Source organism: Nothoprocta perdicaria, unplaced genomic scaffold (assembly GCF_003342845.1).
Source record: "Nothoprocta perdicaria isolate Ctin4 unplaced genomic scaffold, notPer1 scaffold_59, whole genome shotgun sequence".
Classification (NCBI taxonomy): domain Eukaryota; kingdom Metazoa; phylum Chordata; class Aves; order Tinamiformes; family Tinamidae; genus Nothoprocta; species Nothoprocta perdicaria.
This window is the reverse complement of record NW_020455854.1, coordinates 39,833-53,755: the sequence shown is the minus strand read 5'-3', so window position 1 is coordinate 53,755 and position 13,923 is coordinate 39,833. Positions and strand designations below refer to the sequence as shown.

Below are 13,923 nucleotides of genomic sequence, written 5' to 3'. Positions count from 1 at the left end.
AAAAAAAAAGCTAATGAAAAGGAACCAAATGTGAAAATTTAGAATTGGTTCTTCTTAAGGCATCAAAACCGGTAGTTCAGAAATATTCTAAAATAATAAATGATTGCGAGTAAGAAATGAGTTGGATGCTGTGGAAAGACCTATTCTTACAGCTGAGTTGGAAATCTCATGCTTTCATAGAAAACATGATAAAATACAGTGAAAAAAAAATACACTTAAAAGGCATTTAGAAGTCAGGACTGATAAATTTTTTTTWAAAAAAGGGGGGGGAATACAAATTAAGAGCATTTATTTTGAATAAGAATGMAAGTTTTATAATTGAAGACTTACAAAAATAAACCTTCATACAGAAAACAGTTAACACAGTGTACATACATCAYTGGAGAAGAAGTTAAAGCTTTGCACTCAGAAGAGGCATATGTTTCATTTGCAATCATATTAAGATATTTAGAAACAAGTTTAGCATCCTGGAGGGAATGTAAGTTGATTCAGAACAGAGATTTGCATCTGCTTGCTCTGGCATTCCTTTTGTTTTGCAAAAACCTTGGCTTTTTACCACTGGTACAGTCAGATGTTGGAGTAAATGATCATTGCTTGCTGTATTGTTAGACTCATGTTTTTGCACAAATGAACATGTTGTCCTGGTATATTTTGCAAGTAAACAAATTTTCAAATGAAAGCGACTAAAATGAAAATGCCTTGAAGAACTTGTTGTTTAAAGAAAATTTTCATCAGAAGATAAAAGTGAGGAGGGGAAATAARTGTTTGTTTATTCAGCTTAACACCTTTCTATGACTTGAAGTCATTTATTGAATAAAGAGAAGCTCCAGCTGTAATTGTAGATCTTTTTTGTCATTGCTTGCATTTTCACAACATCCCTAGGACACATTTATAAGGCAAATATTCTTGCATTTCATTTTAAAAGATGTCACCCATGTTGCATCTGTTTTCCAATCAAGATTATACTAAGTCTCTTCCCTTCTAGACTTGCTACTTGCCAAATAATGTTCTTACATTTTAAGGGATGTTTTTGCATCTGTGTGTGGTGGTGATTTATTTATTTTTGTGGTGGTTTGTGGTTTTGTTTTGTTTCACATTATTACTTTGGCCTATTCTCTTTAGCATGTCACTGTGCAATATTTAATGAACCCGGGACTTAAGTCAGCTGTTATCATGAGTGGAATAAATTCTGATTTACTTCAGTATCGATTCTCCTGCTTTAGTTTGACATTTTGAGATGTTACATTTTTCTTGGAGAAAAGAATGCTAGGGTATGCAGTATTTTTGGAGAAAAGAAAAACCCTTATTATTTTCCAAGGGCATGGCTGTTTTGTTTTTGGTCTGTGTGAAAGGTAGATGTTGTTAGAGATGTTTYCTTAAGCTTTCATTTCATCTCTTTTTTTTTCCCCCTCTATGACTTAATTTGCATTTTGAAGTTATTGCTTCCTTCTTGCAAAGAAATTAAGATTCTGCAGGAGCTTGCAAACAAAGCTAGTCATKATAAATGAATTTTATTTAGTGCATAAGATTCTGAAATAATGCTATATCAACATTATAAAGCAGTGTTAAGCTTCACCCAGGGATTTGCTCTCTAATTGTATGACATTAACCAAAGTGAGATTTTTAAAATCAATGTAGCTCAAGCTGTATGTGCAGGTCAGAAGATTGTAGAGTGCAGGCAATATTTATATTTGAATACGCACTTGTGACAGTAATTAAGACTGTGAAGAAATACTTCAAGTAGGTGTAGATAGAATGCCCTACCTTTTTAGCAAGTCTTATGTAACGTTGGTTGTGTTTTCTAACTTTGTTTAGCCTCGTGGACCTAAATAACCTAGTTATTAGAATCATGTGAAGGGATACTTTGCAGAATAGTGAGTGTTGGCCATTGAACTGATTTTAATCTTTTTCAGCAATCACGTGGAGGATCAGGATGTACGAATGATGAATGAAAATCAAATAGTCACAAACACCAAAAAGAAGCAGGTTGTGGCTGATCCAGGTTAGTTTGGATTTTTACGAATTTCTCATTTTCTGCACTCAGTGTGGGTAAGCAATTTGTGTTACTTACATTTTCAGCTATACTCTTTCGTTATACGAGAGCCAACTTGAAATATCATACTTGGATTTTTTTTGTTTTTTTTCATTTTTAAATCTAAAAGTGGCTGATACAAACCACGGAGCGCTATGGGAAGGGAACTGCAGGAGCGCTATGGGAAGGGAACTGCAGCTTATACTGACACATACAAAAATCTCCTTGCAACAGAAACTGAATTAAGGGAAACAAGTATAATTGTGCTGAAGCAAACAGAGCTTTCCACTTAATAGGCTCAGTGCATCATCAATTAGCTGGTTGCTCCTCCTCAAGCAAACCAAAAATCACAATAATTGAAACTAGGGAAAACAAAACATTGACATTATCACTACAGCTATCCTTCTGGTTGGACTTCTCTTACATGATAATTTAGAAGATTGTATTTCCCCCCAGCACCCTGCGGGGGTGATGGTGGGGGAAACACTTGGTTTTATTTGTATCCTTGAAGAATTCTAGTCATTCATAGTATTTAGGGAGCTATTCTGAGTAATTTACATTATGAATTCTCAGCCAAGCCAGTATATTCATGATTGGTTTTCTCCCTTGAGTGTGACACTTTCTCCAATTAGTTTCTCTAAAAAATGCTAGAGAAATTATTCAATGGCTTTTAATAACAGCGCTGTAAGAGAAGGATTTGAAATGCCATTGCCTGTGCAAATATAGCTTCAAAGCTGTTGGTACATTAGCACAAGCTCTATTAAAACTCTCCTAAATGCAGCTCTGTGCATGCTGTAATGACATCTTGAGTTGCAGTATAGATGTACCCTGCAGACATCCAGTAAAGAATAGATGTCACTGCTGCCACATTTCTTCTCCAAGCATTAAGGAGACCGAATACCTTTCTCCTCACTTAAAGGTGGGTCAGGGCTCATTTGTCACTTGGAAGGCACCAGATGAGGATTATTGGTTGTTCTCTCCACTGTTTCCTCTGTAGCACTTGCAGATACAGATGTGAGAGTGGCTGGTACAGGATCGTGGAATGATTTGGATTGAAGGGAACCTCAGGATGTCTGTGGTCCAACCTCCTGCTCATGTATTTCAGAGCAGATTCCATACAAAAGATTTCATGAGACTGCTGTTATTGGGAGATTTTATTCTCAGCCTACTTGTGCTCTTTTTGCAAAAAAAAATATATATATATCAAAAAAATCTAAATTTATGATAGATTAGCTAGATCTGGTCTTGGAAATCAATAATGTAGACTATTTCATTGAAATATTGCTGAGAAGGTGGTTCAAAAGAAACAAGGAGTGACAGTACACTTTGATTTACAAGAGAGCCACGAGGTCGCTCTGCCACTGTTGCTTCCCATGCGACTTGTCTTGATTCAGCCTCTATTGCCTTTCTGAGACTCTGTGCTGTCCACTGCAGGGCAGAACCTGTTGTGTAATGCCCACAAATGCTTTTCAGCCTCTGCTTAGACTAAAAAATTAAATAGTTATCTCTTTATGTTGATTCAACTGTTTCATATCCTGGCTCTCCAATCCCTACATCTGTAGGGAGAATTTGGAACCGCTCACTTGCGCTGACACACATCACTGAGAAGAATAGCTGAGTCTTCTCTCTGGGGTGGAAGGAAAAATGGGGATTTTTTCCCCTCTTTTTGGTCTACAACTTCACTATTTAATTCAGATATAGTCTTAAAATGGAACTTAATTTTCCTTAACAGCTTTACGTCCAAAAACCTGCTTATGCGATAAAGGACTACTGAGGAAGAAAAGATAACAAGGGATTATGATCAGATAGTCCTGAATATATCCAGCCCTGGATACCCACCGCCTAATATCCTCTGAATGGAAGATGTTTCCTGCTTGCTACTGCTGACCCTCCTCCGGTGTTATGAGAGGAAGTTTTATCCACTACAGGAAACTTTCTTCAGTAATGAATTTTAAAGCATGAACTTAAACATTTTCTGGGTTTGTTTTATTGTTTATTTGCATGGATTTTTTAAAATTATTTTTATCAACTGCCTTCTCTTTCCCTCTCTTAAATGAAAATCTGGGGAGAAAGGAATGCGAAGGAATATGAACCTCATTGCTAACTGACACGAAGATGTGTCTGTTGTGTTTCTGTTCCAATAGTTTATTAACAGTTATGTGAAAAATGCATTTATTAGGAGCAATATTCTTTATCTCTCCGCCTGGTTCATCACTCTACCTCTTCACGCCTGAACTCTTTCCAGGAACTGACTTTATTTCTGAGGTTTGAAGAAGTTTTGCTGGGCAAGCAGAGGGCATTTTAGAAAATGGAGACCAGGAAGTGAGTTTAGCAAGGTTTGATACGTAAGTTCTACCTGTCACTTCTGTCAGTCTTTACAGTGAAATAATGACTTCTTTTATTTCACTCTCTGAAAAAAAAATATGGTTTGTTTTAGTGCCCTATCCACTGACACTGTCCTCATCCTTCAGAGTCATTCTGCTATAAAGCAATGCTGCTCTTCCCTATTTTATCTGCACTTGGTTATGTTAGCAAGGAAGACTTACCATTATGCTGCACCAACAAGATCTATTGCTAGCAACAGATCCTCCCTTTCAGGAAACATTAAATATGTTTTAAATAGTAATGGGTTAACTGCATTTTTAAAATGCCAAGTAACTTGAATATATAGTCAGATAAGTGAACACTCATACCAAATAATCATGTTGCAGAATTTGTAGCTATGCAAATGTTCTTTTCACTGAACTCTTGTCAGTGGTAGCAACCTGTAAACCTCTTCCATAGAAAAGATTCTCTTTCCCATTTGGAGTTCCCTGTTTTCAGAGGGACGTGAAAACACTGAAATCAGTGAATGCTTTTAAATGTGAAAGAGAGAAGCTATTGCAGCTACTGACAGAGCAGCCAAAACTACTGCTTGCCTTTCTATACTACATCAGGAGTGCAGTATCTTGTATATTTGTTTATAAAAAGTGTGCTTTGTAGCTGTAAAGACTGAAAGCAGCAGTGCATTTCCCAGATGCCTGTGCATTGATGAAATAGTAAAACATTTTTTACCAAATGCAAAATACTTTTTACTTCTAATTGTAAAGTAGATGTATATTTCTTTCTGATATGAATAAAAGTTATGGATTTGAATTCTTAGTATTTTAGTTACTAGCATGACATGCTCTCCTGTTAAACTGAAAGATAAAAATAAACTTTAATTTTACAAAGCTTGGTTAAGAGCTTGGTTTTCTATAAATTGTACCTGAATGAAAGTGCCTCTTGGTCATAGGAGGCATTTATAATAATTATGTTGAATATCTTCAACTCCTAGTTTTTCCTTTCATTACTAGGCTTCGTAGAATAGGAAGTGCCAACACATTGTGATAAGGTGAGATTCAAATAATGCACGTGCAAGAATTCTCTGAAGAACACTAGCAGAGTTTGGATGAATCAGAATCAGGATTGTCATGTTCCAGATAGACGAAAGGGTAAGTCTTGTTCTGAGGCTTATTTGACAGCCAGCGAGAAAGCTCAAGTCTGTGTGAGTATATCTCATTCTGTTTAAAGCTTCTTCCCAAACAGCACTGGCCAAAAAAGGCTGCTGCTGTTTAAGAACTCTTCCCTCTCTATGCAGTTACCAGTGTAACACTGTTTGTAGATGAGAGACCTGTCACATCACCTCTTTTCCCAAGAAAACTGCATTGAACCTGGAGAGAGATGGATCTGGAGAGAGAAACTCATTGTGTCCATTCAGGCCTTATGGACCTGGACAGGACTCTTATGGATCCAGCAAAGGTATGAGGGGAAAGAAAGGACCTTTGCTTTATGCACCTGATAGATGTGAGATCATTTGTAATAATACAGGATAGACCCTGTTTCTCCAGTCCTGGTGCTGTGAGATAGCTCCAAGTTTTGTAAACTGATGTCAAGCACATGCTTACTGTCAATTAGGTCTTCAACAAAGCTGTAACCTTCAAATGAGAAGTTGCTTTAAGGCTGCATGCCACTTGTGCCTGTCTCTGCTGCATCACCACCAAGTTCTGTCTTCAGCTGCGGATAATGAGGATGATCTTCAGAAACAGCCTTAACAGGTAGCCTAGTCAAGGTATGTTTGTGATCCAGCCCTCATGACCTGTGACTGGAAGACCTGGCAGCAGGAGAACTAGGGCAGCTTTTACTGGCCAGGCTAATTCACTCAGCCCTGACAGTTTAGTGGCTGGTCACTTCATGTCCTTCTGTGCGCTGTCCCATCCAGTTACTCACCGGTCACAACCCTCCTTGTGTCTGCTTCGCCATCACTGAGAGATTCTAAGGATCCTTTTAAAATACTGTTAAAAGTGGTTAAGTTGTGGAACATTCCCGCCTACAGTGTCTCTCTGGAAGAAAAGTTTGCCAGCCTTCAGTCTGCGCTGAGATGGCATGTCACCAAGTTCAGGCCTAATGAAGTCCTTGGTTCTAGTTAGTCTACACTGAGTAGCATGATGTTTAGGTAATGCTTCATTAATCTCTGTAGGATAGGAGATGTCAGCTTCTGTCTTCCTAATCAAATCTGAAATGTAATGACCCTTTATATAACTAGAGGTAATTGTGTCCTACTCATTCCTATACACTCAGGCGTACTACTCTGTGGATATTAATTTCCCTAGGGAATTAGGAGAAAAAAAAATCAGGTTCTTTTCCATTTTTCACTTTATCTCACTTATCAATACTTACAATAAAATATATGCCAGATTAGTACTTATAGGAGGAAACAGAGAAAAAGTAAGCAAGCAATCAAGAAAATTTTCTACCCGGCAGACCAGTCACTGTCTGGTCACTGTTTCAGTAAGGATAATGCTCAGGCAGCAGTCACATGTCATTTGACATTGCCAAAAGTATGACAAAGGAAAAAGAGAGATTAATATGACTTCTCGCTTAAGCCTTTAAACTACATGATTAAACTTCAGGTCTAGCCCAGTTCAGTTTCTGGGCCACTCAACATTCATGTAGTTGCCCACCTTTACCTCCATTGCCACTCYCTAAAACGAGTTAGATCCGAACAACAAAAATGATTTTTTTTATCCCACTATGAAAGTGATAAGGGCAGAGGTTTAAAAAAAAACTCTGAAGGACCACATTGTATGCTACATACTTTKGATTTGTGGAATGATTTATATAGAGATATTTTTATCTGTCTTCACAGTGAGCTCTGAGAGCCAGGGTGTAGGGGACAGCCTAAAACTTCAGTTTTCAATTTCTGCCTTTCTGTGGCTTAATTCAGTAGAATTTAAATATCAGTTCCTGGCGATAAGCACTGCTTTGTGGATGAAGAAAGCGATGAAGACAGTGTAACAGCGTAGAATAGCAAGCACTGGAATTCCTCTGTTAATGAGCCCAGAGAGGATTTGCAGAATTCTAAGATCTGGGATGTCAATTAGATCTTGTGTCACACACTTCTGTACTTCCTCTTTAGTGAAGATCCCAAGGATCTACACTGCTGCTCTTTGAGGATGAACATGTAAGAGCTGTTTTGCTGAGAAGCTACATAAGGTAACTAGCTTAAATTGACTCAGTTTTTCACCTCTTCACAGTCAGTCAGAACTTGGGCATCAAATTGCACCTCAGCATCCTGCTTAATTATTACTGTTTTCTAGAAAATTTCATAGTCCTACTGGACTTTTGCTAGGATGCTGGAGTGTTGAAGACATCTCCCCTCAGTGGTGTTAAGAGATGTGCCAGGTCTATAACTCCTGAAGGAGTCTGACCATGCGAATGGGTGCTTGGGCCTTGTGAGATCAGAASGGTCCTGGAGACCCAGGTAAGTGTGTATTCTGAACACCTACCCCTGTGTCCACACTGGCGTGATCAGAGATGGTGGTTAATGCTAATAATGTTATAAGAATGAGAGTAATGGGGTAAGGAAGTTGGATGTTGAATCTTTATTTTTTTTCTTACAGTGCCAGGAAAAGCTTACTGCTAAATCAAATTAGGAGCAAATACAAAGTGCTGTATTGACATCTCAGTTCTGGCTCCTGTATGGCAGGATGTCTGCTTTCCTTTTGATTCAGCACAAGTGCTTCTACCTGCTCAAGAAAGAAGTATCTGAGGGAGTCCAGAAACATTTGTCTTCCTGCTTCTTTCTTCCTCTTGGTATAGACCAAGAGAAGGCAAGCTGACATACCCACTGGAAAAAAATTGTGGTGAAATGAGGTGGATTTATCATTACTCACAGTCTGCATTTTGTTCAGCTTCCAACTTTCAATTCTTTGATCTTCTCCCTGCTGTAGGGATGTGTGGTGGGAGTATATCTGCTCCATTTATGTTGTTGATTTCTCAGCTCATGAAGTTTGGTTTGGGGAAATGGAAGACACCTAATTTGTTGCAAGAACATCTTCAACTTTAGAGGCTGTTGTGAGACAGGTGTATCCCATGAGCTATAATACTGAGCTATAATGTGCTTAGATGTATTAGAACATGAGTTTCATTCAACCTCATTATCTGTACTTATTTTACTTGCTGTATGACTTTTGCTATCACTGTTCACCAGCTCCTCAGCCGTGATCCCAAAGCAGTGGATCATTTTTTCTTTGGGCTCTCATTCTAGACATGCTGATGCTGCAYATCTGTCCTTTTGATTAACATACATTCAAAAATGCTGCCGAAATGGAGGTTAAGTCTGTTCAGAGCAAGAGAAGGAGGGCTTTGGCCTGGGGATGTCTTTGCCAATTTCTATGACTATTTGCTGGCTTCTTGTTTGCTAAGAAATGACTTACAGCCCACGTGAGACACAAACATCCCTTTATCACACAGCTTGTATCACCCTAATGGAATTCTGTCAGCTGAGGATAAAATGTGGACTAAGAAAGCAATTATAGAGTGAATCTCCTAGCTGTAGGAAGAGCTGAGAGACGGGGACGGAGTGCCCAACCGGAGTAATTTCCTGTCTCTCTGGCCTCTAAATCTTGCTGGGAAGAGATCAATTTTCCTTCCTTGTCTAACAACATTGGGTCCAGTTACCCTGGTTCAGGATCCTATGATGTGTTGAAATGTTGAGATCTAGGAATAGAAGGAATAACCTGAGAACTGCAACTTCTTCCTTTTTAACCTGATGATCTAACCATTCCCTTTTTTGGCTTCATGTTGAAGTAGACTGCCCATCCTGGTGATCCATAAAAGAGCAGCTTCTGGGCAAGAACTTCCAATACTTCACAGTCCTTCACCAGTGCTAACTGCTTTTACTAAGAGAGGAAAATCACTACTCTGTGATCTGCTAGCAGCTTTCCCTGCTGTTTCCTTTTTTGCAGGAGGAAAGGTCCCAATTACATAGCAAGACCACAGGAAGGTCATGCCTTTAACATCTCATTCCCTTAAGGCTTGTTTTGCATTGTGTGACTAAAATCAATTCCTCTCATAAATTCTTAGTGTGTCACTGCTCCATCACTCTTTGAACTTCAAAAAATGTCAGTGCACATAGATTTTGTGCAGTTTTGTCAAGAGGAAGGGCATTATGGGAACCCATAAACCCAAGGCAACACATTAAATATATAAAATTGACTCGTGTTCAGCTGTTTCCTCATACTCACATCTGATCTGTTGTTTCAGAGCTTGTCTGTGTTCTTAACTGGTCTGTATCTTACTGGAAGGTAACTGTTCCCTGGTGTTTTTCTGAAAGTCCATCATGCTGAAACAGGCCTGTTTAGGAGGTGAATGTCAGGATGTTAAAGAAACTCAGAAAACAGTGAGGTGTCTGCTCAGTGGAGAAGCCAGTAGCTATTTTAAAGCCTCGTGGTCCAGGAGGAAGGCAGATACCTTCAGAGAGGCAGATCAGAAGTTCAGTTTTCTCTGAACTGCTGAACAGTTTTCTCASTTTCAAGTTTAGATTTGGAGACTGCATTTCAGACCAGGAGGAGCCCAGCACTCACCCACTCTTTCCTGAGTGTGTGAGCCCAGCTTGAGCCCTTTAGCTTGAACTTATTTCCAAATTATATCCCAGCCTACCCTTTCCAGTGGTGTAGKCTCAGTTGTGATTGGCAAATTGCTCTTGCTAATCCTTCGCTGATTTGCACAACTCTCCTGTGAAATCTTCTGCTTTCTATTTGTGGACATTGGAACTGAATGTGGTCAAACTGTGGACACTGCTGCCACGTGGAAATAGTATATTTCTGTCCTCTTAGCTGAGTTATCTTGTTTTTGGMTCTCCCTATAGTTCTTTAAAAGGAAACTGTTGTCATTCTGTGAATGTCTAAAATGAGATGACTGAACAGGGAACTGATGTTCAGCCAGCTGTCTMCTCTTGCATTAAAATTTCTTTGGAGATGCTCCTTTCCAAGACAGCTTTTCCTATCCTGCATCTTTAGCTTTTAGAAATCTTACTTAATATATGCTAATATTGGCATTCCCTGTTTCTTGGTGCAAAGCTTTCTGTGCAATCCAGWTTATTTTTTATTTTCTGTTATTTAACTTTCCCTCAAGACCTAATATGTATAAGCTATGTATATTAATGATTATTTTGTACATAATCATACTGTTAAGTAGTGTAGGCACACTCTTATCTATGTGGCCTCAAATATACTTCTAAAATTTATCAGGCATTAAATTTTGATCCATTTAGTATGCGTCAGGTTGAATATCAATCCTTTTAGATTGTTGCACAGTAGCAACAGAGTATCTTTGTTATGCAAAATATTTCAGAATTACATCTTTTTTTTGATGGCATGAAGAAGTGAGATGAAAAGTTCTTTAATGCAAAATATATCATCATTAATACATTCAACAGTTAAACTCATAAGAAGCTAGATGCAATGCTAATCTGCATAGATGTTGTATATAGTGAAAATGACCTTTCGGAAAAGCGAACCAAGCTCAGGTCAATACGACACAGGGTAGAATCACAGAATCAACAGGTGGGAGGGGACTTGGTGAAGTCTCTAGTTCAATCTACTGCCAATGCACAGGCAGCTTGGAAATTGCACCAGATTGCTCAGGGCTTCATCTGGGTTGGTCCTGAAAACTTCCAAAGGTGGAGACTGCACAATGTGTCTGGGTAACCTGTTCCACTATGTGTCTGCCCTAAGAGAGAGAGTTTTTTCTTTATTTATGTTTTAATCTGTATTCTCCTTCTGATTAAAGGACTAGATCWGCGTGGATAAGACCTCTAGCCCTGCAGAAAGGGCACCTTTGCTGTTGTCATCTCGTTGTATAATAACAGAGTCTGCCAACCATAATTTCAGATTTGCAGATTAGCAAAGTCTTATGATCTGATTTACTCTCCTGCTTTGCTGGAGGCCATGCTAAAAAGCAAGTAGAGAAGCTTGCTGAAATGGTATAAACCCAAGCAGTGGTAAATACTTATCTACAGTGAATGCTGATTTTGGCTTGTTTCCAAATKAATGTTTTTGGATGGCTTACTTTATGCTGGAAATTGTTTGGTAAAGTTTATTGGTGAGCAGATGAATCAAAYTGACATTTCCATTACCAACAGGAGATCTGTCTGTGGTCAGAATTCATGGAGAAGAATGTGGGATGATAGCAAGACTATTCATTATGTTTAATATTGTCAGAGAAATGAAATAGCTCCTATTATTCATCTCCCTGGGATGGTAATGTATCTCTGAATATTAACACAAACCACTGGGATCTGATCAGAACCCACTGACCCAGCAAGGCTTTGATACGTATTTTAATCACACTCTTTGGGGCGCTGAGAAAATGTAATCTTYGCAGTAAATTCTCAAAAAGCTAAGTTCTAGTTTACATCTCAGTGTGGTATTTTGGTAAATGAGTGCATATTCTGTCCTCATGTATCCTGGTCTGGATCTCCCAGTATCACTCCCTTTTTCCTGTGGGACTAGCAGTAGGGCCATAGGGAGATCTGCAGTTCAGTGATTTGCTCATGAGATGAGAGTGGTTGAGACTTGCTCACATGCCATGCTCAGACTAAGCTTAACGGTGGTCATTCAAACAGGATATAAAATGAATAAAATGAAGTTKCAGCTTGGCAGGATTGCATTTGCCCCTTGCTGCAAGGTCCAAGTGGGAGCACTAGCTTCAGTTCCACCTCTGGCCTAGTTGAGGCAGAGACTGGTAGCTTAGTAGTAGGTCTCTGGCCCCAGTGAAGCTTGCAGTAGTTGTCCAAGTTGTCTCTTCATAGGAATTTGAGGTTTGGACCACACAGAGAAATCTGCTCATCTCATTGAGCTGCAAATTTAAATGCAACATCCAGCAGTTACCTCCACTTCTATAGTTTCACTTGCTTTCCAAATTGTCCATTTATTTTCTATAGCCCTTCTACTTGCTGGACACTTGTTTGCCTGTCAAAACTCCACGGGGGAGAAGATGCCCAGAAGGATTTCCAGATCATGGTGAATAAATAATCATGTGTAGGTGCCCGTAAATCAAAGAAATGGAAAAGGGGCTCCAAGGAGAAATTCACCTCGGGAGTCAGAGATTATAGATTTAGTGCAAAAATTACCAAAGCAAAGTTGAATTGAACTGTGCAAAGGGAATTAGGTATATAAATGAGTAGAGAACAAGTGTGGAGAAGSAGACATTCATGAAGGAAGAACAGGGAAGGGATTAATTGTAATCTAGGATAAGGCCTAAATCTTTATGACTGAGATTTCAGTAAAGATGTTGCTGGTGATAATAAAGATAAAACCAACATTGACAGTTGCCTAAGAGTATAGTATCATTTAGTTTAAAGTCATAAACCAGAGGAGCTAGTAGACTTATTTTGCATTACGTTTTCATCTAATAAAAGAGTATTATTATTGACAATATGAAGGGGTAACCATAAGGTTATAATATGTATGATTAAATGACTGTTTTTGACAGTAATTACACATTATAAATATTCATGAAAAGCCTGAAAAATGAATTGGCAATGTATGTAGATCGAAGCAAGCACACAGTAAACAACCCTCCATAATAGCATTAGAGAAACTATGCTATTTGTCTTCTTTATCCAATGATGCAGATTTAAACCAAGCTTCTGCAGCATTTTTAGTCTATACCTAGATGATCCTCCATGTTGTGCCTCTGGGAGAAGAAAACTTCATRATTTTTGTAGAGTGGCTCTGCAAGTAACTCCATTGCTGGTTGTTTGGATGATCTCCAGATTTTTATGGTACTACATAGTTTAATTTTCACAACAGATTTTATTAATTAGTTCCTGTTACTGGAAGACTCTCTGAAAAGGGATTTGACTCGATGACCTCCAGAAGTCCTTTCCAATCTAAATTATTCTTTGGTTCTGTGAACAGGACCCTCTGTTTAACATAACTTATCTGCTGTAGAATATATTCTGCCAACTAAACCSTACTGAGCCTCAGCACGGTGAACATTAATAGACTGCTTAATTATCTCAATCAATCAGAACAAACTACAGGTTGCCTGAGGCTGGGAAAAGTGTTCACGTCCTTACGCTTCTGACTGGCTATCTGCTCCTAGAAAATGACACTGGGGAAGACAGACTTTTGGACTAACCTGTGCAGTGGCTCTTATGCCCTCAGGTTATGTGTAAGGATGAATACAGAAGAGTGCATGCTACTTCAATTAGTGTTATAATAATGAATCTCTCCAACTGGAGAATATGGCTGAAGAATAATGAACGTAATACCTATAGTTAAGGAAAGAATAATTATTTGCTCTAGTATTGGCTCTCCAGGCCTTAAAGTGGCCTGAAGAGCCTCAAGGAAAAAAAAATAGCTAAATGTAGAATAGAATAAAATGTTGCATTTAGGGTTTTATGGACTATTCTGGTGCTTTTCATTGTGTATTTGACTGCTTTCTTTGTCTGTCTCTATATAGGTGAGGGTGGCAGGATTTTGGGAGAAGGATTTTTTAGACTGAGGCAATGTAGGCACAGAGCAAATCAGTCTGAATTGTCTGAGAAGAGTGATGGCTGAATGTTTTTGCTTGTCAGAGTA

At 38.6% G+C, this 13,923-nt stretch overlaps 1 protein-coding gene across 4 annotated transcripts in view; it reads left to right on the top strand.

Moving 5' to 3' along the window:
* KIAA0556 (KIAA0556 ortholog) overlaps positions 1 to 3,904 on the top strand; it is a 55,387-nt gene extending 51,483 nt beyond the window's left edge. For all 4 annotated transcript variants that reach the window (XM_026049045.1, XM_026049043.1, XM_026049042.1 and 1 more), the window contains 2 exons: positions 1,914 to 2,002; positions 3,765 to 3,904. In XM_026049045.1, coding sequence (XP_025904830.1) covers positions 1,914 to 2,002; positions 3,765 to 3,820 — 145 coding nt within the window. In that variant the 3' untranslated portion in view covers positions 3,821 to 3,904. The remainder of the gene's footprint in view (positions 1 to 1,913; positions 2,003 to 3,764) is intronic.
* The last annotated feature ends 10,019 nt before the right edge of the window (positions 3,905 to 13,923 follow it).